The sequence below is a fragment of the Nomascus leucogenys genome, chromosome 5, assembly GCF_006542625.1.
Source record: "Nomascus leucogenys isolate Asia chromosome 5, Asia_NLE_v1, whole genome shotgun sequence".
NCBI lineage: Eukaryota > Metazoa > Chordata > Mammalia > Primates > Hylobatidae > Nomascus > Nomascus leucogenys.
In genome coordinates, this window is record NC_044385.1 from 36,328,125 (window position 1) to 36,352,432 (window position 24,308).

Below are 24,308 nucleotides of genomic sequence, written 5' to 3' on the forward strand. Positions count from 1 at the left end.
TCCATTCCCACCTGAACTATAGGAGATATATCCCCAAAGAAAGAGGGGAATTCCAGGACCAGAAGAAATGTTGCAAAGAAAAAGCAACAGATGTCTTCTAAACGTGCCTCTTGAGTACCTGACCTTAGATCAAGTGCCAAGTGTATGAAGCCAAATAAGACATGGTCCTCTCTTCTCTACCCTCAATATGCAAATTGCTCACAGTCTGGTGGGAGAGATGGAGAACTACGGGGATGCTCAATTGCAACTTCATATGCCAAGTGCTAGTAGACAGGGAAGCGAGCAACTTGCAGAATGTTACTGAAAGATTAGGAATTTAACTTCTTCAAGAAGAGGGAACAGAGGTTCTTCCTAGCAAGTAGGAAGACCCTAGAAATATCTTGTCCAGGCCTTTCGTTTCATGCTTGGAGGCCCTATTCAACATTCCAATCGGCGATTGTGCCACTTCTGGTGATACACCACTGTTTATGCATATTCATCCCTCAAAAGACAGCTTCGCAGGCAGCTCTCAATCATTAGATAATTATTTCTTATGTTGAGCTGAGACCTGGCTGCACAAGTCTTGATTGACTGATTGATTGATTGACAAGAATGTGTCTTGTTCAAAATCTGATTTAGTACCGATACCGGAGCCTCTTGCAGCCAAACAAGTTTGGGGGAACCATCTGCAGTGGTGACATCTGGGATCAAGCCAGCTGCTCCAGTTCTACAACTTGTGTAAGGCAAGCACAGTGTGGACAGGATTTTCAGTGTAAGGAGACAGGTGAGTAGCATTCCAGCAGGATAACAGCTGTGCCTGTCAAAAGTGACATGTGAACACTTCCCCAGGGAGCTTATTAAAATGCATACTCCTGAGCACTTCCTCTTGAGGTTGCCATTCTGTAGGTTTGGGATGCGTCCCAGGAATCTGCATTTTAAGCCAAGCCAGCAGCCCAAGTAATTTTGATTCAACTTTGTAGGAACATCTGTTGATTCATTTAGAAAAAGACACAATTCATTCATTCACCCACTCACTGAACAAATATTATTGGCCACATATTGTGTGACAAGAAGTATGCTACCTGCTGTTAATATAGACATGAAAAAAATAATGCACCTTACCTTGATGTATGCCTAGTCTAGAGACCTAGAAGGAGTTAATTACAATACTGTGTGATAGCCATGGGCACATACATGTGCATGGTCTAGTGGGACTTTTTCTAGGAGGAGGTTCTCAAATCTGCTTTGGGCAGTCTGGGTGGGCTCCAAAATGGTAGTTGAGTAGAGACTTGGGAAACAAAATGGAACTTTCTAGGAGAAAGAACATGCAAAAGCATGGGGATCAGAGACTGCCAATCAGCCCAGAATGTTTGCAGCATCAGGGCTTTGGGAAGAGAGGTAGGTGATGGGCAGGTAGGTGATGAGCAGATAGGGTCCAGACTATGGCATTTGGAAGAAGAGGAATGGAGAACCACTGGAGGATACTGAGCAAGGGGATTACATGGGCAGACTGGCATTTTAGAAAGATTACTGGGGGCTGCAATGTGGAGAATTAGAGAGAGAGAAACTCAGGCAATGCCCAAGCTGGGTGGCTGCAGGCGGGAGCTCATGAGGCTGGAAGGAAGGCAGAGGTAGTGAGAACAGAAAGAGCATGGGACAGATGGGAGGTTTATTTCTGAGGCAGAAAGGACTTACTGATTGTGGGTGTGGGTCGGGAGGGAGAGGGGAACCTGGGGAGCAGCCACAGTCTCTCCTTTCCAGGTCGCTGCCTGAAACGCCACCTCATGTGCAATGGGGACCAAGACTGCCTTGATGGCTCTGATGAGGAGGACTGTGAAGATGTCAGGGCCATTGATGAAGACTGTAGCCAGTATGAACCAATTCCAGGATCACAGAAGGCAGCCTTGGGGTGAGGCCCTGACTGCTAGCTATTTAGGAGCAGGGAATGATTTGTCTTTAATCGTGAGCATTAGTTTTGAGGACAGAAGGGGGCCATTTTGGAGGGTTCCTCTGGAGTGCATGCTGTGAGCTACTCTCATTGTCCCCAGAGATGGCTTGTCCAGTCCTGCCTATGTGACACTGCCCATGATATCCCCCCATGTCTCTGCCTGAGAGTTCTCCTCTCTTTTAGTACACCTACCCTACTGCTCCTCTCCCTTCACCCCAACGCCGTTTCTAAGGCCCGTTTAAGAAGCCACAGCTTCCATGAAGCCTTCCTGATGTCTCAGAAAGATAGTTCTTCTCTGATTTAAGCCCTTGCCTTTCCAATAGCCCTGTTCACAATCTGCTTTGCACTATAGATGCTTGCAATAACCAGGGCTAATGGTGTGACACAGTGTAAAGAAAATGGGCTCAGGGTAAGACAGATGGGGCTTTAACCCCCACTTCCCCGTTGCTTACTTAAACCTCTCAGGGCACAGTTTCTTTATCTGTTGAGATGAAATCAGCTTGGATTCTAACTTCTCTTCATTTAACTTATGTTCAGGTTCAGTTCCTTGAATGCATCAAACTCTTTCCTTCTGAGCCTTAATCAATATTCCTGGAATATTCTTTCCCAAATTCCTACCTGGGTAACCCCTTATCTAATGTTCTGCACTGAATTGTGTCTCCCCTTATCCCCACATTTATGTGTTGAAGCTCTAACTCCCAATGTGACTGAATTAGGAAATAAGGATTTTAGAGAGGTAATTAAGGTTAAATGAGGTCATAGGGTAGGACCCTAATTCAAGAGGACTGGTGGCTTTATAAGAAGGGAAAGATATTCCAGCAATCTCTCTCTTTCCACACATGCATAGCGAATGAGCCATGTGACGACACAGTGAAAAGGCGGCTGTCTTTGAGACAGGAAGAGAGCCTCCGGCAGAAAATAACCTTGGCAACACCTTGATCTTGGACTCCTAGCCTCCAGAACCATGAGAAAATAAATTTCTGTTGTGTAGGGCACCTGGTCTATGGTATTTTGTTGTGGCAGCCCCTGCAGACTAGTACACCGAGGTACCATCTCCCCTAGGTAGTCTTTGTAACAGCCCCCTCCTCTGCTCTTGACTTTGCCTAGGTTGACTTAATCCCCTCCATTGCTCCCAGAGCCTCCTGCAAGTCTTATTCTCACAGCTCTTACCCAATAGGGCGGGGGACGTCTGTCGGGGTGTCTATCTGCCCAGGCTAGGGGCTCCTTGTCATCTCTGCTTCTCCAGTACCAGAACAGGGCTTAGCTCAGAGTGACGTTCTAGTATTGTTAGTCCTCTGCCACTCTGTCTTTGCCTAGGGTCTTGTCTCCTAACTTGAAAATAAACTCTTTGAGGGCAGAGATTGCTTCTGACTCAGCTTTTTTATCTCCTCAGGCCCTGTGTCAGAGCTTGTCCTATAGCCTCTCGCTGAGTACTGGTTGAATTGAAACAAATCGATATGATCAGCTGGATCTTTACAGACAAGGAAATGAGGAGTTGTAGTAACTGTCATAGAGTGACCCAGCCCTGTTGCTGCCCACTCAAGGACAAGTGGGGGTTCCATGAAATGCCGCCCTCATTCATTATGGTTAATTGCTCTGAGATCAGAGCCCACATACTTGATGGAATTGAACTCTGTAAGTGCATGTAGATATACACATATAAAAAGATGAGAAAATTCTGTTTTCTGTCATACCAGCAGTCTTAGTTTGCTGGGATTGCCATAACAAAACACCACATCCTGAGTGGCTTAAACAGCAGAAATTTACTTTCTCACAATTGTGGAGACTAAAAGTCTGAAGTCAGGGTGTCAGCAGAGGGGTTTCTTCTGAGGCCTCTCTCCCTGGCTTGCTGATGGCTGCCTTCTTCCTGTGTCTGCACATGTTCTTCCCTCGTACATGTCTGTGTCCTAATTTCCCCTTCCTATAAGAACACCACTCACATTGGATAACAGCCCACCATAATGACCTCACTGCAACTTAATTACCCCATTAGGACTCCGTCTCCAAATATACTCACACTCTGAGGCTTTGGGAGTTAGAATTTCAACACATGAATGTTGGGGAGTCGTAATCCAGCCCGCAACATCAATAAAAGGGGATTCTTGTTGATTTCAAAGGTGGCTGTAGAATAAACAATAGAAGTGTGAAATATTGACATGTTGAAATGAAAAATAATCCCTTCCTTATTGGCAGACCATGGATCTTCTCCCACGTGATTTAACTAGAAACATCTCAAATACACTTTCTGAACAGTGTGCTTCACCTACATTGAATACTGAAACTGGTAAAATGGTCCTGCTCCACTCCAACCACTGATGTTTGATGGTTCTTCTATTTATCTCAGATCTCAAAGGCCTTTCTTGCTCTTATTTTTTTCTAATTTAAGCATTTCCCAGATTAAAATTTTTATTTATTGTTACAGAAGTAATACATGTTTGAAATAAAAATTGAGAGTTTTCTTCCATCTTCTCTTACCTGCACTCCATCCAACAGCCATCTCTCCCTTCCCCCCCTAGAGCTGATCCCTGTTAACAGTTTGGTGAAGATACTTCCAGATTATGTAAAAACTGCATTGACAATATGCATTATACAGAAAATATACCTATGTGTACTGGGCATTATAGACACAGGTATATTTTACATAAATGTGATCATGCTATACATATTGTCTGCAACTTTCATGTTTTTACTTAATAGTAGAGTTTTAAGTTTTCCCCCAAATTTTCTATCTCTTTTTAATAAGCAGCATATTCTTCTATAACATAGTTAGCAAACTATGGCCTGAAGGCCAAATTCAGCCGACTATTCTTACAAATAAAGTTTTATTGAAATACAGATTTACCCTGCGATGACAGAGTTGAGTAGTTGCAACACAGCCCTGTGACCTGCAAAGCCTGAAGCATTTACTATCTGGCCCTTTATTAAAAAAAATTTCCAACTCCTCACCTATAGTATAATTATATAATTATTTGACTACTTCCTATTGAAAGAGAATTAGATTATTTCCCATATTTTCCTCTTACAAACAATACTGCAATGAACATTCTTATACACACAGTTTTGTACACATGTGTGGATATTTCTGCATAGTAAATTTCCAAAAAGTAGAACTTCTTTGACTACACCTTTCCCTTTTAACTGGGGCTTTCACAACCAGCTTTTCCAAATATATATAGGCTTTATGCTTAGAGGTTATAGTATATATACTCTTAGGGATTACTGTTTGAGTTTTGTTCGGTCTGTTAAGAGGCTGTATTTATAAGCTACAGGCAGAAACATGTTCAATGGTCAGGAAGATAGAAACTTCAGGGGAAGTAAAGGGAAGGAGCCCAGATTTTACTATCAACAAAATCTAGGAAAAAATCCAGCTATGACTAGAGACAAGTTATTTAATTTTTCTAAGCTTCAATTTCTGCATTTGCAAAGTTGTCACGAGGTTGAAAGCTAAACGTCTAGTAGAGTATGTATTCAATTTATTGTAGTTATTATTACATCACTTCCACTAATATGAAGAAAGAGAATGAGAAAGAAAGAGAAAAAAGAAGTTAACATACATTGAATTGCTACAATCTGCCAGGTGCTCTATAATTATCCACTTATTCCTTTGAGGTGGGTTTTATTTGCAGTTTATCCCCTGCTCCTTTCTTGCCTTGTGCCTTTTCACAGAGGCCATAAACAATCATGACTATCGCTGTGCTACAGGTAGTCACTGCATCCCTTGGGAACACAGAGGAGGAAACAGCAGTTTTTCCAGAGCATTCAGAGAAGGCTGTCGACAGAAGGCAACATTTGAGTTGGCTCCTTAAGGTTAAATAGGAGTTTGAGAGACAAAAAAACAAGCAATAACTACATTATCTGTAACATAAGAGGCTTTGATTATCAGGTCTTAGAACTCTTAGCCAACTCAATGGTTTTTGTTCCGTTAACTTTCCCTTTTTAGAAAATTATAGCTGTACTTCACCTGCTTGACATTATTTTACCTGAATATGGTAAAACCATCTATATCCTAAAACATGGAACCTGGGCTGATGATTTTTAAATACCCTAGGAAGGGAAGTATAGAGAAATATTTCTGGAAGAGTGTTGGGCTAGGGAAAAGTAAGTATAATTTGTTGAATGCCTAATAGGTACTTTACTGCTATTTTAGTTTCATACTCTCAGCTTCACAAAAACCATGAGAGGTAGGTATTATTATGTCTATTCTTTAAATGAGGAAAACGAAATGCAGAGAGCTTCTAGATTGTGTTCAAAGTCACACAGCTAATAAGTGGCAAAGCTGGAAATTAAACAGGAGTCTCCCTGACTTTTAAATTGTGCACCCGCCAACGTCCCATGCTGCCTCAAAGATAATGGCCTTTCTGAGAATTAGAGTCTCGACCTTAGCACTATGAATTGCATCCAATATTTCAAAGTTTTTTTTTTTAGCAGCAGAGCCCTTATATTAACAATTATACTTAATACTAACAATTACCACAACAGCAACCTTTATTCAGTCCTTAATGTATGCTGAGCACAATTATGATTTCTTTACATGTTTCAACTCATTTAACTCTATGAGGGCAGTAGTATTTAAGAACTGCTTTTTACAAAGGCCTAAACCGAGGCACAGAGAGGTTAAATAATATGCCTGAGGTCACACAGCTAGATGTGGCAGAGATGGGAAATGGGCCCAGACTGTCTGGCTGCTGCCCTTGGATTCATGATAATTGCACATCTTCTTCTCTAACTTATTCAACAAATATTTAGGGCTGCTTCCCATGTGGGAATATGATTCTAGATGCTAAATAGGACTGTCTAGATGATCTAGGTAAAGGAAAACTGAAGGCTCAGGCCAGCCCATTTAGTCTCCAAGTGTTACCTAAAGTGGCCCATAAGCTTCTTGGAGGAACCCCGGGGCTCCACAGAACATAGATTGAGAAACTATTACTTGTACCAGCTACAACATCTTTCAGAAGATGACATTATATGCTACCTTGCCTTTCTAATTCTCTCTCCTAAAAAGTGCTTTTGCTTTTGCTTTTTAATTTCCAACTTTTATTTTAAGTTCAGGGGTACATGTGTAGGATGTGCAGGTTTGTCACATAGGTAAACGTGTGCCACGGTGGTTTAATACACAGATCATCCCATCACCCAGGTATGAAATCCAGCATCCACTAGCTATTTAGAAGCTGCTTTGTTCCATGTAGGTACAATATCCTGACCCAGGAAGATGCTCAGAGTGTGTACGATGCCAATTATTATGGGGGCCAGTGTGAGACGGTATACAATGGGGAATGGAGGGAGCTTCGATACGACTCCACCTGTGAACGTCTCTACTATGGAGATGATGAGAAATACTTTCGGAAACCCTACAACTTTCTGAAGTACCACTTTGAAGTAAGTCTGAACAGGGGGGCTCTGAGGCCACTGTGGTGTAGGTGGCAGAGAGGCAGAGGCCTATTTGTGGAGATGACTTGCTCTGGAAGCTTTTGTTTTCTATAAAGTTTGCTGGTGGCTGAAGTCTCCTTCATACCCATCCCCACACATGCTTAGTGTTGAAGGGTGCTGAGAGGCAGATCATAAATGTGTCTACCCACCTGCTAAATCTTGGCTCCATTCCAAAATCAGTAAAATAGATCTGAGGCTTTATTATCTGGGCTGCCAATCAGACAACCTATTTCCAAGTTGTGGCTCTGTTAGACTATATACAAGACTGTAGCAGCTAACTCACTGCCCTCCTTGGGCCCAGTTTTCTAATCTGTAGAGTGTGGGGGAGGACAGGGCATAGATGAGCAGGATTCTGAGACCTGTGCTTTTGTTTCACCAATGGCAGCTCACACTGATCATTTTCATGTCTTGGCTCTTTGTATGTGATTTTGTGCGAAGCAAGGGTTCTTCTGTACAAAAATGCTTGCAAATTGCTGACGATCACTAAGACTCTTTCCATCTCTACGATTTGGTGGTCTCTTGGTCACTTGGAGCTCATGATCAGTCAAGAACCTACTCATGGCCATTAATTTTCTTACCTGTCATCCTTTGGGTGAAACATCCACACAGCAAACATCATAGAATGCTTAACATGTGTCAGATCTTCTACTTTCACACAAATTCTCCGATTTAATCCTCACAACACAATAGGACAGATATTATCATTGCCTCATTTTAGACATTAAGAAAAAGAAACACAAAGTGTTAAAGTGTCAGGATCAAACTCTACTGCAGTTGGTGGCAGAGACAAGACCCAAACCTAGATCTGTCTGAACTAAGTCCAGGCTGCACAACATTTAGAAGAAGAGATAGATTATACACTTTCTAGAGAGAGATAGTAGGATCCTAGGATTCTGAACAAAATACTGACAGAAAATAAGGCCAAGCTTATAGGGCCTGTTTTTAAGAAGTTTGCTTCCCCAACCCCACTCCAACCTCTACTCTCTATCAGGCCAATGGTAAACCAATGTGGAAGACATAGGCTCAAGGAAGGTCTTGGGCCTATGTATCAGGCAAGATGGACTAAGTGCTTTGGGCACAAAGAATTCTCAGATCTCAGCAGCTGAAGCAACGACACCTTGCTTATGCTACTTGTCCACCCTAAGGTAGAAAGGTAGAAAGGAAACTGACCATCACAGACACTCAGGGACTCAAGGTAATGGAGGCTCCATTTCAACACATGCTCTCATGATTGCAGAGAAAACTATTCACAGGCTCATAAGGCTTACTTCATTGGCTCAAACAAGGCCAAGACCATGCCTCAGTTCAAGTCAGCAGAGAAATGAAATCCTGTATACACTACCTGAGACAATCCAAATCTGTGGGTTTCCTTTGCTTCTTTCCTCCCAGGCTCCTGCCCAGATGTGGCTTTCTGTATCTCACTATTGCAAAGACAAGCAGCCAGCCTTCTCTCCTTGAAGGATAAGCCAGCCAGAAAGAAATCCACGCTCAGAGCAATATAGCATTTGATCAGAATCATCTGCGTCTGTGTATGTGTGTGTGTGTGCGTGCGTGTGTGTGTGCGTGCGTGTGTGTGTGTGCAAGCACATGTGGTGTGTAAATAAGTATTTTATCAGTTCCACTAAACACTAACAATGCTGTGTTTTCTATATTTTAATAAGTATCAGTCTAATGACTGGATTGCCTTATAAAAGAATTATCTACCATAATCTAAAATTTTAGATATTTTACAAAGCAAAGATTTAAGTATTAAATATGAACTGAGAAATGGCTCTAGGTGCACAAAGCTAACATCTATTCATTTTTTTTTCAGGCCCTGGCAGATACTGGAATCTCCTCAGAGTTTTATGATAATGCAAATGACCTTCTTTCTAAAGTTAAAAAAGACAAGTCTGACTCATTTGGAGTGACCATCGGCATAGGCCCGGCCGGCAGCCCTTTAATGGTGGGTGTAGGTGTATCCGAGTCAGAAGATGCTTCGTTCTTGAATGAATTAAACAAGTATAATAAGGAGGTATTCAAACATAATGTCTGTGTCTCACAGTATTCCATAATATACACTGAACACGTATTACCTTAATTGCATTAAAAAGTACAGTAGTAATTGAACCTTAATTTGCTTGTGTAATTGGAAATGTCTGATCAGTGGTAATCAGGTTTGTTTTTCTTATTACGCTTTTGCACACAGAATCATCACAAAGGGAATAAAATTGAATGATAAGACTAGGACTCTCATCACTTTGTTCCCCCACCCCGACCATCACTTTTTATGGTTACCTGGAGCATATAGGGAAATGTGTAGGATGGTAATGTTTTAAGAGAAACAGCCGGACCCTCTAAATTTCACTTGGAAGAATTGTAAAGCAAGCCTTGCTTTTCCAAAAAAAAGAAGGGCTGGTATGCTAAAAAAAAAATACTTCATTTTTCCAGCAAACCTTCACCATTAAGTGCCTATTATCCTGAGGGGTCCATAAATGCTTCCTTGAGGAAAGAACATTCATCTAAGCTTAGATCTAAAGATCAGTGCAAATTGTCCAGACAAAGGGAGACAAAAGTTGGCAGACGGGTGCTCTAGGCGTGGAAATCAGCATGTGCGAGGGCCTGGAGATGAGGAAGCCACACAAAACTTGGGATTGAAAGTACTTCAGCCAGCTGAAGCACAGGGTGGGAAAGGAAAACAGAGAGTGATGAGGTTGGAGAGGTAATCAGGTGGCCAGGGGAATATTTATTGAATTAATTAGAAGCTTACTAAAAATTCTCAATAGCATTAATACCAAGACTATGGATCAAGTTGGGGTTAAAAAATTATCTTGAATGATGAAAACATAGTTATAAAAATTAACTTACTCAACACACATAAATTGAGTCCTAGAGCTTTGCCAACGAATTAGCTATTGAGCTGAAGGTAAGGTCCTATATTGTTCTAAGGGTTATCTGTAGCGTGTTAATATGGACTTTCCTAAATGCACGTGGACTCCTCAAACTTCCATCATCACTTTGAATCAAGCCTTCTATTGCCTGAAAGTAAAGCCCATAGATGGCCATCTTCCTGTAAAACCAATCCAAAATTCTTCTAGTGATATCTCTTATTTTTTTATATAAAGACGCTGCTTTTCTTTATTACTCAGTTCAAGATTACTATTTGAATGTAAACTCCATGGGGGCAGGAGCCTATTTCATTCAAGATTATGTCCTCTGCACCTAGTGTAATGCATTCTACTATAGACATTGTAGATCTTTGCTCAATAACTTCAATTGACTGACATTTCAGCATGTCACTAAAGATATCTTAAACACAATTTTTAATGGATACGTAATATTAGCATAGGAGGTTTCACAATGCAGTGCTTTGATTAGCACTAGGAGAAGTGTGGGGATGGGAATAGATTGGGAGAAGAACAGAAGGGTGAAGCACAATGAAGAAACCATTGTAGTAGCTCACCCAGGTGAGAGTTGATGAGAACTTGACCTAGGCAGGGGCAGTGGGAACAGAGATGGAGGTGTGGGGGAAGTCTGGCACACATTGGTGCCTAATATGTGCTTGTGAAATATAGTAGTTCTCCATTACATGTATTTGTGTTCATATACGTGTTTATATATATTTATATATATTACATAAATATATGTAAATATATATAAAATATATATTTACGTAAATATATATAAAATATATATTTACGTAAATATATATAAAATATATATTTACGTAAATATATATAAAATATATATTTATATATCTATATATTTCTTACAGCTACTAAAAGCTGACTTTTGCATTCTTTCTTTTTTTTTTTTGTTTTTTTTTTTTTTTGAGACGGAGTCTTGCTCTATTGCCAGGCTAGAGCAAACTCAGCTCACCGCAACCTCTGACTCCGTGGTTCAAGCGATTCTCCTGCCTCAGCTTCCCGAGTAGCTGGGATTACAGGCATGCACCACCATGCCCAGCTAATTTTTGTGTTTTTAATAGAGATGGGGTTTCACCATGTTAGCCAGGATGGTCTCGATCTCCTGACCTTGTGATCCACCAGCTTCAGCCTCCCAAAGTGCTGGGATTACAGGCATGAGCCACCACACCCAGTGACCTTTTGCATTATTTCTAATGGTAAAATATATGCTCTCTTTTTTCTTTTGCTTTATTCAATGGCGGTTGCTGGCAGAAATTCATTTTCACGAGAATCTTCACAAAGGTGCAGACTGCACATTTTAAGATGAGGAGGGACGACATTATGCTGGATGAAGGAATGCTGCAGTCATTAATGGAGCTTCCAGATCAGTACAATTATGGAATGTATGCCAAGTTCATCAATGACTATGGCACCCATTACATCACATCTGGATCCATGGGTGGCACTTATGAATATATCGTGGTGATTGACAAAGCAAAAATGGAATCCCTTGGTAAGTAAAGCAGAAGTTCTATGTACACAGTAGTCAACACAGACACCAGGTCATGGTTTGAAGTTTTCTAAGCACTGACTATGAGCCATGGTTGATCTCATTTAGTTTTTAGGACAACTCTATAGGATCGCATAAGTATTATTATTCCCAGGGAACTGAGATCCAGAAGAGTGAGACTTGCTAATAAGTACCACAAACAGGATTTGAGCTCAGATCTAGCCCCCTAAAACTATATGCTTCCTATTGCATCATAGTTACTTTTATTTAAAAAAATAATTGGGATTTTGTTATTTAAAATGTGAAAACTTGTTTTAAATGTAGTACTATTGGTTAATGGAACTACCACACAGTCAGTGAAGCTAGAAACTTACATTCGTCTCAGACTCCTCCTTCTCCTTCACTCCGGTAGATCTCTAAGGTGCTTCAGTTCTCTCTCATTCTTCTGCTCTCCTCCATCTCCACTCCTACTGAGGTATGCTGGGGTCTCATCTTTCACTTGTTACTGTATCAGCTCCTAAATGGTCTCTGGGGGCAGGCTCACCCCTTCCAACCTATTCTCTATAATTGCCACCAGATGGATCTTTCTACCTCACAGATCTGATTATATCACTTCCTTGCTTAATATCTTGAATGGCTAAGAATAAAGACTATTAGCATCGACCACATTAATGATGTTACTCCAACCTAGGAGAACAGTAGTTCTCAAAGTGTGGGCCCCAACTGTCAGCATAGCATCACCTGGGAACTTTTTGGAAATGTAAATTCTCAAGTCTCCATCCCAAATCTAACTAAATGAAAAACTGGGAATGGGTCCAGCTGTCTGCGTTTTAACAAGTTCGCCAGGTGATTCTGATGCTACTACAGTTTGAGAACCACTGACCTGTTCAATGAATGAGAGGAAGGATGAGAGATGTATCCATATTGCAAAGCCAAGTTCAAATCATCAGCTTTAAGAAGTTTCCTTGACTGCATCAGCCCAGGCTGGCTACTTCTCTTCTTCAACGCGTACATAAAATTCCACACTAGGTAGTCTTTAAAAAATAATTTTCCAGTAATGGGATTGCTGGGTCAAGTGGTATTTCTGGTTCTAGATCCTTGAGGAATTGCCACACTATTTTCCACAATGGCTAAACTAATTTACACTCCCACCAACAGTGTAAAAGCATTCCTGTTTCTCCACATCCTCTCCAGCATTTGTTGTTTCCTGGCTTTTTAATGATTACCATTCTAACTGGCATGAGATGGTATCTCATTGTGGTTTTGATTTGCATTTCTCTAATGACCAGTGACGATGAGCTTTTTTTCATATGCTTGTTGGCCACATAAATGTCTTCTTTTGAGAAGTGTCTGTTCATATCCTTTGCTCACTATTTGATGGGATTGTTTTATTCTTGTAAATTTGTTTAAGTTCCTTGCAGATTCTGGATATTAGCCCTTTGTCAGATGGATAGATTGCAAAATTTTTCTCCTATCCAAAGGATTATAAATTATTCTACTATAAAGACAGATGCACATGTATGTTTACTGCAGCAGTATTCACAATAACAAAGCCTTGTAACCAAACCAAATGTCCATCAATAATAGACTGGATAAAGAAAATGTGGCACATATACACCACGGAATACTATGCATCCACAAAAAAGGATGAGTTCATGTCCTTTGCAGGGACATGGGTGAAACTGGAAACCATCATTCTCAGCAAACTAACACAGGAACAGAAAACCAAACACCACAGGTTCTCACTCATAAGTGGGAGTTGAACAATGAGAACACATGAATACAGCAAGGGGAATATCACACACCAGGGCCTGTCGGGGGTGGGGGGCTAGGGGAGGGATAGCATTAGGAGAAATACCTAATGTAGATGATGGGTTGATGGGTGCAGGAAACCACCATGGCACGTGTATACCTATGTAACAAACCTGCACGTTCTGCACATATATCCCAGAACTTAAAGTATATATAAAAAAATTCCCAAATGTTAGTATTATCTTCCTTATCCAGATAGCGAGATATTTGAAAACAAGTATCATGCCTGCCACTTTTCTATCTCTTTAACACTCAACACAGGGGTTAATATATAGTGTTCAAAACAAGACAGGAAGTTTGAGATGAAGCATTAATTTAGATGCCTGGCTAGAGTCATTCATTAATTTATCCATCTACATATTCATTTAAAAAATAATTCAAATGCTCTAGTGAGTATCCATTACGTGTTTGTGCTAGGAATATGATGGTGAACAAATCTAAATATGGTTCCTACCCTCTTGCATTACAGTATTTTTCAAATAACATGTTGTAAGCCAATTGTAGTTCTCAAAATCAATGTATATGGATCACAAGTAAAGTTTTGAACAACAACAAAGGACAGAATAGAAAATATCATAGTGGATTATAGGCACTAAAGATAAATTATTACTTCAAGAAATCTTTTCCAGTTAAATAAAAACATGCATATTTGTATCATATCATGATGCAAAATAAGTAGCTTACAATGGATGTAAGAAATGTAAAATGTAAAAAAGGCATTTAAAAAACTACTCAGGTGGGTCTTTTAAGAATCATTCAAAAACATGAGGAAGGAAAAAAGAGTTAACATTTGTTGAGCACCTACTAGGTTTCAGGAGCTATTGCACATATTCTCATTTAATTTTCTTGACACCACTTAGAGATTGATGTTATCCAAGTTTTAGCTACATAAATGCTGTGGCTCATCAGAGAGGTTAATTACTTAGTCCAGGCCTGCCAGAATCTGGGGTCAGAGCCCTGGACCTCTAGTCTTCCACCATGTGGTTGTGGTATAGCCTTTCATTTGGGATCCCGTCTTTGGGGCTGGATTACTAATTAATTGCCTGGGGTATCTGGTGGCCCCTCCTCTTTAAAATCTGTGAGGCTGAAATGGGCTTCCAATGTGGTTAATATTCAAAAGGAGCTCACCGACAAATTGTCCCAGGGATAATTACCTCAGCTCTGTTTATAGAAAACCATATGTCGATAATAGCACAATTTGCTATTTGTGAAGAGCTGATTTTCTATAAATCCGGAAAGTTAGTGTTGCTTTTCTATAAATATGGAAATGTGCTAATCATCACCTCATCTGCTGGAGACCGCTAATAAATCAGAATGTCATTTACATATTAACCTACAAAGAACAAAAATATCTACCTTCTTTCCCTTTGACAAACAGAATCACACACACCCTTTCTCCATTTTGATGTTTGCTACGTTAGGCTGGTTCAAAAGTAATTGAAGTTTTTGCCATTAAAAACCACAACTTTTGCATCAATCTAATAGCTTTATCTCTGTCTTATTCTCTTCCCCTTGGTCTCATTCCCTTTCTTTCTAGGTACCTTTCTCTCTCTCCCTTTTCTCTTTCCTCTTTGTCACTGTCTTTTTCTCTCTCTATGTATCTTTGATGTATATGCTGTTAATTTATATTCTATTAAGTGGTTGTTTCTAAGAGACATCCTGTGTGGTGAACATTCATGTCTGCAAAGGACTGAGCTTGGCATGGAATGATTTAAGCGAACATACTCACTGGTTTGCTCTGGGGGAATCTTTTGTCCTTGGGTTTGCTCAGATCCTCTCTGGGTTCGTCCCAGAGGATGCACGAGGCTGTTTTCTTCTAATGTGCCCTTTAGATCAAATGCTTCTCCCCCAAAGACAGCATGAAATCATGCATCAAAAATCAAGGGAAGTCTTGGATGTTAGGGAGGTGATGTTAGACTTCAATGAGATCCTAACATTTCCTCAAGGGCTGTGACTGACAGCTTTCTACATTCTGCAGGTATCAGTATGGTTTGGGGCTTATATTTCTGGATTTAGATTTTTTCCCCTCCTTCATTTCTTCTTTGGAGCTCTCATTATTTGTCTTTGTATCAAGGTATACAAAAGAGAAATAATGTATTCCACATTCTGACTTCTCTGGTTACAAAGCTGCCAATATATGTTGGACAGGTCAAGTACTTCAATGCCATTGTTCTGTTCAGTTGGATGTTCCTGGCCTCCTTTGCACATGCTGTTCTCTCGTCTCCCAATGCTCTCTTCCCTGTCTTGCCAACCTGACAAACTTCAACTCACGCTTCTGAATCTTGTAGGGGCATCCCCACCTCTGTGAAACCCGCTCTGATATTGCTCCACCCCTTCTCCCATAGTTTCATCTGTTTATGCATTCATTCATTCAACCATGTCCATTGAGTTTGCATCATGTGTGAAAAGAACAAAATCAGTATGGTCCCTGTTCTTACAAAGCTTACAATCCAATGGAGGAAACAAAACAACCAGCCAAAGTCCAAATATCATCCTTGGTCCTCTTTTACTTCCTGGACCCATCAGCGAGATATGTTGACTTTACTTCTAAAGCATATGCATCACCTATTCTCCCTCTATTACTGTATCACTTGTCCAAGCCACCGTTGTCTCTCACCTGGATACTGCAAGAGTATGGGGGTCTCTTATTCTCTTTCTTTGTTGTTGTTGTTGTTGCAGGTGTTGTCATCACTGCTGCTCCTGTAACTCTCTGGCACTCCAAGCTTACTTTAGTCTAGAGTCTTTGTATTAGCCGTCTTCTTTGCTGGAACCGCCCTTTCCTCTGATGTCTGTATAGCAGTATTCTTATCATTTGGACCTCCTTAAGCGTCACCTTTTCAGAGAGACCTTTCCTGACCATGTAGTCAAGTTTCTGTTTGTTGTATCACCCTATTTTAATTCTCAGCAAATCAGTAGCCCCCATACTCATAGACTTATTTGTTTATTGTCAATCTCCTCTTTCTAGAATGTTCATTCCAATCATCATTTTTGTTTATTACTGCATATTCATTTCCTAGAACATAGTAGGGACTTAATAACATGTGAATTAATTGATCAACATATAATTGTGAATTGTGATAAAAGCCATGTAGAAAATGAACAAGTTGTAAAAATAGAGATTAACTGCAGGGGGTGAGGGAAGATATTCACTTAGTTTGGGATGATCTGGGAATGTCTCTTTGAGGAAGTGAAATCCAAACTGAGATGAGATCCAAAGGATAAGGAGATGCCAAAGACAAGGGTGAAGGTGTTCTGGGTGAGTGGACAGCTTGTACAAAGGCCCTGTCTGAGGAAAGAGCATGGCGTGTTTGTGAAGGGGAAGAAGGCATGTGTGGCAGAAGCCTTGGAATAGGGGAGTAATAGCAGAAACTGAGGTTAGAAGAAGCCAAGAGGTGTCAGAGGGTCTTACTGGCCATAGTAAGAAGTATGGGCTGTATCTGCAGTGGCAGAGAAACTACTGCAGGGTCATCAACAGGGCAGTGCTTGGTCTAATCAATGGGTCAGCAGATCATTCTATTGCCATGTAGAACACAGATTAAAGGAGCAGGAGTGGACTCAGGAAGAACAATTAGGGGCATTGCTGATGTCCAGGTGAGGAATAAAGAATGGACATGAAAGAATATGATAGGTTTGGGATGTATTTTGAAAGTAGAATTTAAGGAATTTATAGATAGACTGGGTGTGAATTGTGAGGTGTCAGTTACTCTTTTCTCTAAATTATATTTTTATCATAGACACACATCAGTGTGTGTGCATGCACACATATACACATTGAGGTGAGAAGGACAGGATGTGCTTGTCTGAAGGTGCCAGCTTCGTGGTAAAGACATCCCACAGGCATTTGGAAATATGGTCGGGATTCTGGGGGCAAAGAAAGGACTCTAAATATACATACATATTTAAATGCATATTATAATAATTGCAATTATATATTTGTCTCTTCTGCAGACTATGAACTTTGATGTACAAGTCCTAGGCCTATTGTTCTTGGGATTTTTTTTTTTTTTTTTTTTTTTTTTTTTTTTTTTTTTTTTGAGACGGAGTCTCGCTCTGTCGCCCAGGCTGGAGTGCAGTGGCGCAATCTCGGCTCACTGCAAGCTCCGCCTCCCGGGTTCACGCCATTCTCCTGCCTCAGCCTCTCCGAGTAGCTGGGACTACAGGCGCCCGCCACCACGCCCGGCTAATTTTTTGTCTTTTTTAGTAGAGACGGGGTTTCACCGTGGTCTCGATCTCCTGACCTCGTGATCCGCCCACCTTGGCCTCCCAAAGTGCTGGGATTACAAGCGTGAGCCACCGCGCCCGGCCTGTTCTTGGGATATTTTTTATATCTAGCACAAGGCTGGGCCCACAGTAGATGCACCATGAAAACTCATTGAGCTGCATTCTCCTTGCTTCTTCTACTCCTGCAACTCTTACCATCATGTGAATGACCTCGACATTTCCATATAGAGTCTTCTTTCTTCTCCAGAATCCCTACCCATATTTCCATATGCCTGTGAACATCTCCACCAGGAAGCTGGCACCTCCAGGCATAACATTCATGTCCTTCTCACCCCAAAGTCTTCAAGCGTTTCTTCCTGAATTCTTTCTCTATAGAGACACCGCCATCCTCCCAGTTTACTTGACATAGAGAGGTGGAAAAGTAATTGATTATTTATTATGTACTAAGCTCCATACCAAGTCTCCTCACCTAAGATTGACAATGATCCTGTGAGGGAGGCATGGTTTCCTCATTTTTACAGATGAAGGAAACAAGGCAAAAAAGTCATATCACTAGTAAGTGAAAAATATACAAAGTGAGTTAAAATCCAGGGTTCTTTCTTTTTCATCTCAGTTGCCTTTACTGGGACTCACAGCCTGGGAAAAATTCTGTCTCTCCTCTCTTTCCCCTACATATCTCATTAGTCACCTCCTCTGTATCCACAATCCATCCCTTTCTCTCCATTCCTGATTCTACTGATGACCATGCTATGCCATTTTCTCTGCAGGTTCCCTCCAGCCAAGCAGACATGCAGAATTGAGAAATTTATCAGAGGTTAGATGGATGTTTCATAAATGCCTTTGGAACAAAGTTGGTGGTGGTCTGCTCCAGACCCCTTCTGTAGCTCATGTAGATAGGACCTGATACATTTGTTTCAGCTTTTGTGCCCTGGGTCCCTCAAAATGCAACATGAAGTAGAATGCTTCCTACCAGTTAAAGAATCTCAGGGAGTCTGATCGGACACCTCTATCAGGGATGCTGTAATAGAAATCTTGCATAGAATAGAAAGTTAAACTGCTATGATTCTTGGCCTTATTGAAAGGGCTTTGCAAAGACCTCACAGAAAATGACTTATGTTGATGATTTGCTCACAAAAACAGCCATAGCCATTCTGCCACCCTATCAAAGACAGCAGGCCCCATCAAAGATGGCAGGCAGTGTGGTAGTGGGAAAAATTATTTTCCCTGAGATATCTTTTTTTTTTTAATCTAGGCTCTAACATTCAGAAGCTGGTATGTCACATTTCTGAGTCTCAGTTTTTCCACGACTAAGGTAGAGATTGTCATAACTATTTTAAAAGTCTGCTGTGAGAATTAACCAAGATAGTCATGAAAAGCACTGTGATACCTTAAATACTGTCCAAGCAGCACTTACTATTATGGATCATAATTTCAGGTAGAGTCAGTAAGTACTAAAGCCATTTTGATCAAGCTCTGTGAAATTAAGAAACATGCCAGTGACATGGTAGCAAGGAGTCCACACTTTGAAGTCAGATACATCTGGGTGGGGATCTTGGTTCTATCATTTAGTAGCTGTATGATTTTGATTGAGGAATAACACTTAATTTCTCTGATCCTCAGCTTCTTCAAGATCCAAATAAGAGTGATAACAAGGGTTTGTTTGGTTGAGAATAATTCTAAGTGCATGTTGCATATTAAGTGTTTAATAGATATGTATTCCCTTTAATGAAGGATATGGATATAGCACAGTGGTTGGAAACATGGACTCTGCCACTTACTAACTATGTAATCATAGGCAGATAATTTAATCATCTTAAGTTTCAATTTCCTCATCTGCAAGCTGGAAATATTGTCATCTACCTCATAGAGTGCTTAGTTGTGAGGAATAAGTGAACTTATTTTGTACCCACATTCCAGTAAGCACTCAATAAATTTCAATTGCTGAAGTAGGTTCTGAGTCAGATTGCCTGATTCAAGTCCTATCTCTGCCTTTTATCAGTCGTGTGACCCACAGACAAATTAGTTAACCTCACTGTGCCTCAGTTTCCTCTTCTAAATGAGTCAATGAGAGTACATACTTCATAGGGTTGTTGTAAACTTGAGGTGGAACAATCTATTTGAGCATGTGGCATAGTGCCTGACACAGAGTAAGAGTTCAAAAATGTTACCTATTATTGCTGTACAATGTTGGTGTTATTATTACCACATTTTTATATTCCCAAATTTACAGTTATCAACTCTGGAATGTTAACTGTTCTCTCATCTGTAAAGTGGGGATAAGAGGAAGATCCATCTCCCAGAGTTCTGCAATCACTCAGCTCTGAAACATTGCTCAACCGGGAGGGAAATCATTATCACGATGTCCAGCCTGCAGTGGCTGGTACATTTGCTGTGGACTTGGAGCCTCAGCAATCATGCCTCCTCCTCCACCTGCCCATTTCTTTGATCAAGGTCATTCATTTCTGTCTCCAGAGCTTCATCCAGTTTTGGAGGGACCACTCTTCCCATTTATCAAGGTCACTTTGAATTCTCATCACTATCTTTCAAAGTGTTAACAACTCTGCTCAAATCAGTGCCTGCTTTCCATCATCCCTGGCCCTGATGGATGCCAGATAACAGTGACCCTGGGAAAGACCCTTCCAGCAAGAGTGCAGTACATCCGACCCATTATTGATCATCTTATTCCAGTCAGGGCTTGTGGACCAGCCAGTCTACCACCTAACACACAATGTGTAAAAAGCTACAGGGACAGAATTTAAAACCTCACTAAAGTTAATGCCAATTATAGCTCTACAACCTCTTCTTCCTCCCTCCCCACCTTCCTGTATTTCATTCATTCCTTTAGCCTTTCCCTCGACAAACATTTATGAAGTACACATAACATGGGAAACACTGTCTAGATACCAAGATGCTTAATACATTGTCCCTCTCATCAGGGGGCTCATAGAAAGTAAGGGGGTTTCTCTTCGTCATAATCATCTGATTATGGTCAGGGATAATTTACTCTGTGGACAGCCAAATTGGTTACCACCCAAAGTGAACTAGCAATTTATTTTCTTATTCACTATTTTGTTTTAATAAAATATATTTACATGTAATAACATCTACTATTTGTAGAGCATAACACATCTGGCATTCAAATTGATCCTCACAATAACTTTATGAGGAATTATATTATTATTTTCCCCAGTTTTATAGAAAGAAAGTTGAAATCCAAAGAGCTTAAGTAAATGGCTCAGTGTGACCCACTTAGTATTGAACCTAGGTCTTCTGATTTAGATTTTATATATCTTCCAAGTACTCATCCCTTTTTCCATACATTCAGTCATTCATTCTGATACTATATGCGACAGTCTTAGACTCTAGCAATGGTGGTAAGTCAGCCAAGATTTACTGAGTATTTACTGTGTGGTAGACATTGGGGTCAACACTTTAAATGCACCATCTCATTTAATTCTCAGGAGTGATCTGTGAAGAGGATACTATTATATAATCTCCAATTCAGTTATTCTCTGTTAAATAGCTTGCCCAAGCTCACATAGCTGTTAATTGATGAAGTCAAACTCAAGAACCTGTAATGTTAAGCAAGGTGCTATAATGTCTCAAGTATGTCTTAACCTAGGGTTTTTCAAACTGCAGACCATAACCCATTAGTAGATTGTAAAAGAAATTTAGTGGGTCATGATCAGCATTTAAAAAATAAAATATAATAGAACACAAAGTATCAAAGTATGTCACACAAATTGTAGTTAAATATCGAAACTTTTAAGCCAAGCACAGTGGCTCCTTCTTGTAATCCTAGCATTTTTGGAGGCCAAGGCTGGAGGATCATTTGAGCCCAGGAGTTTGAGACCAGCCTGGGCAACATAGGGAGACCACATCTTTATAAAAATTAAACAAACAAACAAACAAACAAACAAACAAAAAACTAGCCAGGCATGGTACATGCGCCTGTAGTCCCGGCTACTTGGGAGGCTGAGGTGGGAGGATCACTTGAGCCTGGGAGGTCGAGGTTGCAGTGAGCCGAGATCACACCATTGCACTCCAGCCTGGATGACAGAGAGAGGCCCTGTCTCAAAAAGAAAAGAAAAGATACTTCTTTTAAATGAATGTGTGTAGACTGATCATGATGTAAAATATATTTCTTACTTTGAGAGTGGTCAAGAAAGTATTAAAATTTAGCACAGTCTTAACTCAGTGTGCTCCACTAACTATAAAAACATATTTAATTACTCTAAATAAAGGAAAAATCCTCAATAGCCCTAAGGGAGGCATTGGGAAGTGTATTAGTCAGGTTCTCCAGACAAACAGAACTAATAGAATACCTGTATCTCTCTCTATTATTTATCTTTATATAAAATGTATATATAATATAGAGATTTATTACAACAAATTGGTTCATGTGATATGGAGTCTGACAAGTCCCAAGATCTGCAGTCGGCAAGCTGGACACCCAGGAGGGCTGATGCTTTCATTTCAGTCCAAGTCTGAAGGCCTGAGAACCTGGACAGCCAGCAATGTATTCCCAGTCTGAAGGCCAGCAGGCTTGAGACCCTGGAAGAGTTGACACTTCCATTCAAGTCCAAGGGCAGGAAATGAAAGCCAATGTTCCAGGTTGAAGAAAGGAAGACTCTTCTCTTATTCAGAGGAGGGTCAGTCTTTTTGTTCTAGTCAGTCCTTTGACTGATTGCATGAGGCCCATGCACATTAGAAAGGGCAGTTTACTTTATTAAGTCTAGCACTTTAAATGTTTTTCTCACCCAGAAACACCCAGAATAATGTTTGATCAAATACCTAGGCATTCCATGGCCCAGTCAACTTGACATATGAAATTAACCATCATAGGAAGATAGACATGTGGGAAAACTGGAAGCAGATGTCAATAACAACTGTGGAGCTAGGTCTGGAAAGTCTCATGTAATCAAGTGGTTCCAAGAGTGTATCTCAGTGGAAATAGAGGAATAAGCATAATTGGGTTCTAACTCTGTGGCAGGTGGCACGCTGAGCCCTTTCATGCACATCATCTCATCCAAGCCTTGTGGCAACCCTTCAAGCTCTATTTTATGGCTGTCCTCATTTCGCAGATGAGGACCACCAGGCACTGAAAGGCAAGATGACATGTCCAAGGTGACACAGCTGGTCAGAGGCAGGGTGAGGTTTGAAACCAGGTTCTAATTCCAAGTGCAATGTTTCTTGCAGTAAACCTAGATATTTTATTTCATTTATTTTCCTTTCTAACAGCATCAAACTGTTGCGATAGCTTTGAAAGCAAGTAAATTGGGTTTTAAAAATAATTAAGGGAATATTATTTTTATATCTATTTCTAAATGTAATGTTGGGTCAATTTGACCCATTGATTGGGAATTGTAACTGGGAGAATTGTTAATGTTTAAACTGACAAGCATGAGATTGTTCTGAAACTTAAGTACAGACACAGAGCCAGGAACAAGCAGAGTGTGCTGGCTGGTGACACTCAAAGAGGTGAACCTCAGAGACTTGCAGGTCGGAAGAATTGTCTAAGCCAGGGATGGCAAGTGGTCTTAATAGCAAATGCTACCTAGACTGCTGAGTTGAAGATTAGAACACAAGATACGGGCTCAGCCAGAAAGTGCTATCATCGATTAGTGATGTCTGCCAGATGCTGGGGACTGAGGGCAACAGGGCTCTTGGGCTATGTATTTACTATACAGTTATTAAAATAAGACAAAGGCAGCACAGATGATTAAGCCATGTGCGGAGAGTGATTGGGGTTGGAAAGACATTTAATCAAAGTCCCTTAAATTACCATCACGTTTATATATCGTGGCTGGTTGTTTGATTATAACTCCCTTTCAGGACAATTCTGAATAGAGCATTTACCCTTGTTGCACAAAGTTGGAAACAGGAAACAATCTCAGTGGAATACCGTTTTCATAATCTAATCTCCATTCATCCATTCATCCACTTATTCAGTAAATGCTCACTGAGCACCCATGATTTCTGGGAACACATGGGTGAGACACACAGAGCCCTTCCCTGAAGAAATGTGCAGTCAGTTGGGTGCCAAGAATAACATAATGTGATAAATGTTTAAATAGAAACAAATACAGTAGAAGCACAAAGGAGGGAGCAACAACTTTTTCTGCCCCTGCCACTTGCTAGACCCTAAAGACATTCAAAACTCATCTTCCAAAATTACTAGGAGTAGAAGTTTGCCTGAAGAGAAGGGAGTTGCATGGGAATGGCTGGGGCAGCAAGTAGGTAAGGATGAGTAAAAGGAGATGAATGTACAGATTCACTCAAAGGCTGGACTCGGTTTTGGAAGGGCTTGCTGCTGAGGCCAGGGAATAAATGAGAACAATCTTGTCTGGATTATGCCAGGAATAGTGATGATAACAGTGGCCAGAGTCAGTGTTGACCTCTCAGAAACCAGAGAGGATGGCAAGCTGCAGGAATCCTGCAAGGTGAACACTGAAAGCAAGAGAGTCTCTGCATCTGGAGAAGAAGGCCAGCATTTCAGTGAGCAAGCACAGACCTCCAGCTTATT

General features: G+C 40.7%; 1 protein-coding gene across 1 annotated transcript in view; it reads left to right on the plus strand.

The window, feature by feature from the left end:
• The window catches only part of C8A (complement C8 alpha chain), a 64,486-nt gene that overhangs the window by 20,162 nt on the left and 20,016 nt on the right, over positions 1 to 24,308 (plus strand). The window contains exons 3-7 of the mRNA XM_003265135.2: positions 619 to 763; positions 1,741 to 1,888; positions 7,114 to 7,303; positions 9,168 to 9,368; positions 11,512 to 11,752. Of these exons, the coding sequence (XP_003265183.1) occupies positions 619 to 763; positions 1,741 to 1,888; positions 7,114 to 7,303; positions 9,168 to 9,368; positions 11,512 to 11,752 (925 nt within the window). The remainder of the gene's footprint in view (positions 1 to 618; positions 764 to 1,740; positions 1,889 to 7,113; positions 7,304 to 9,167; positions 9,369 to 11,511; positions 11,753 to 24,308) is intronic.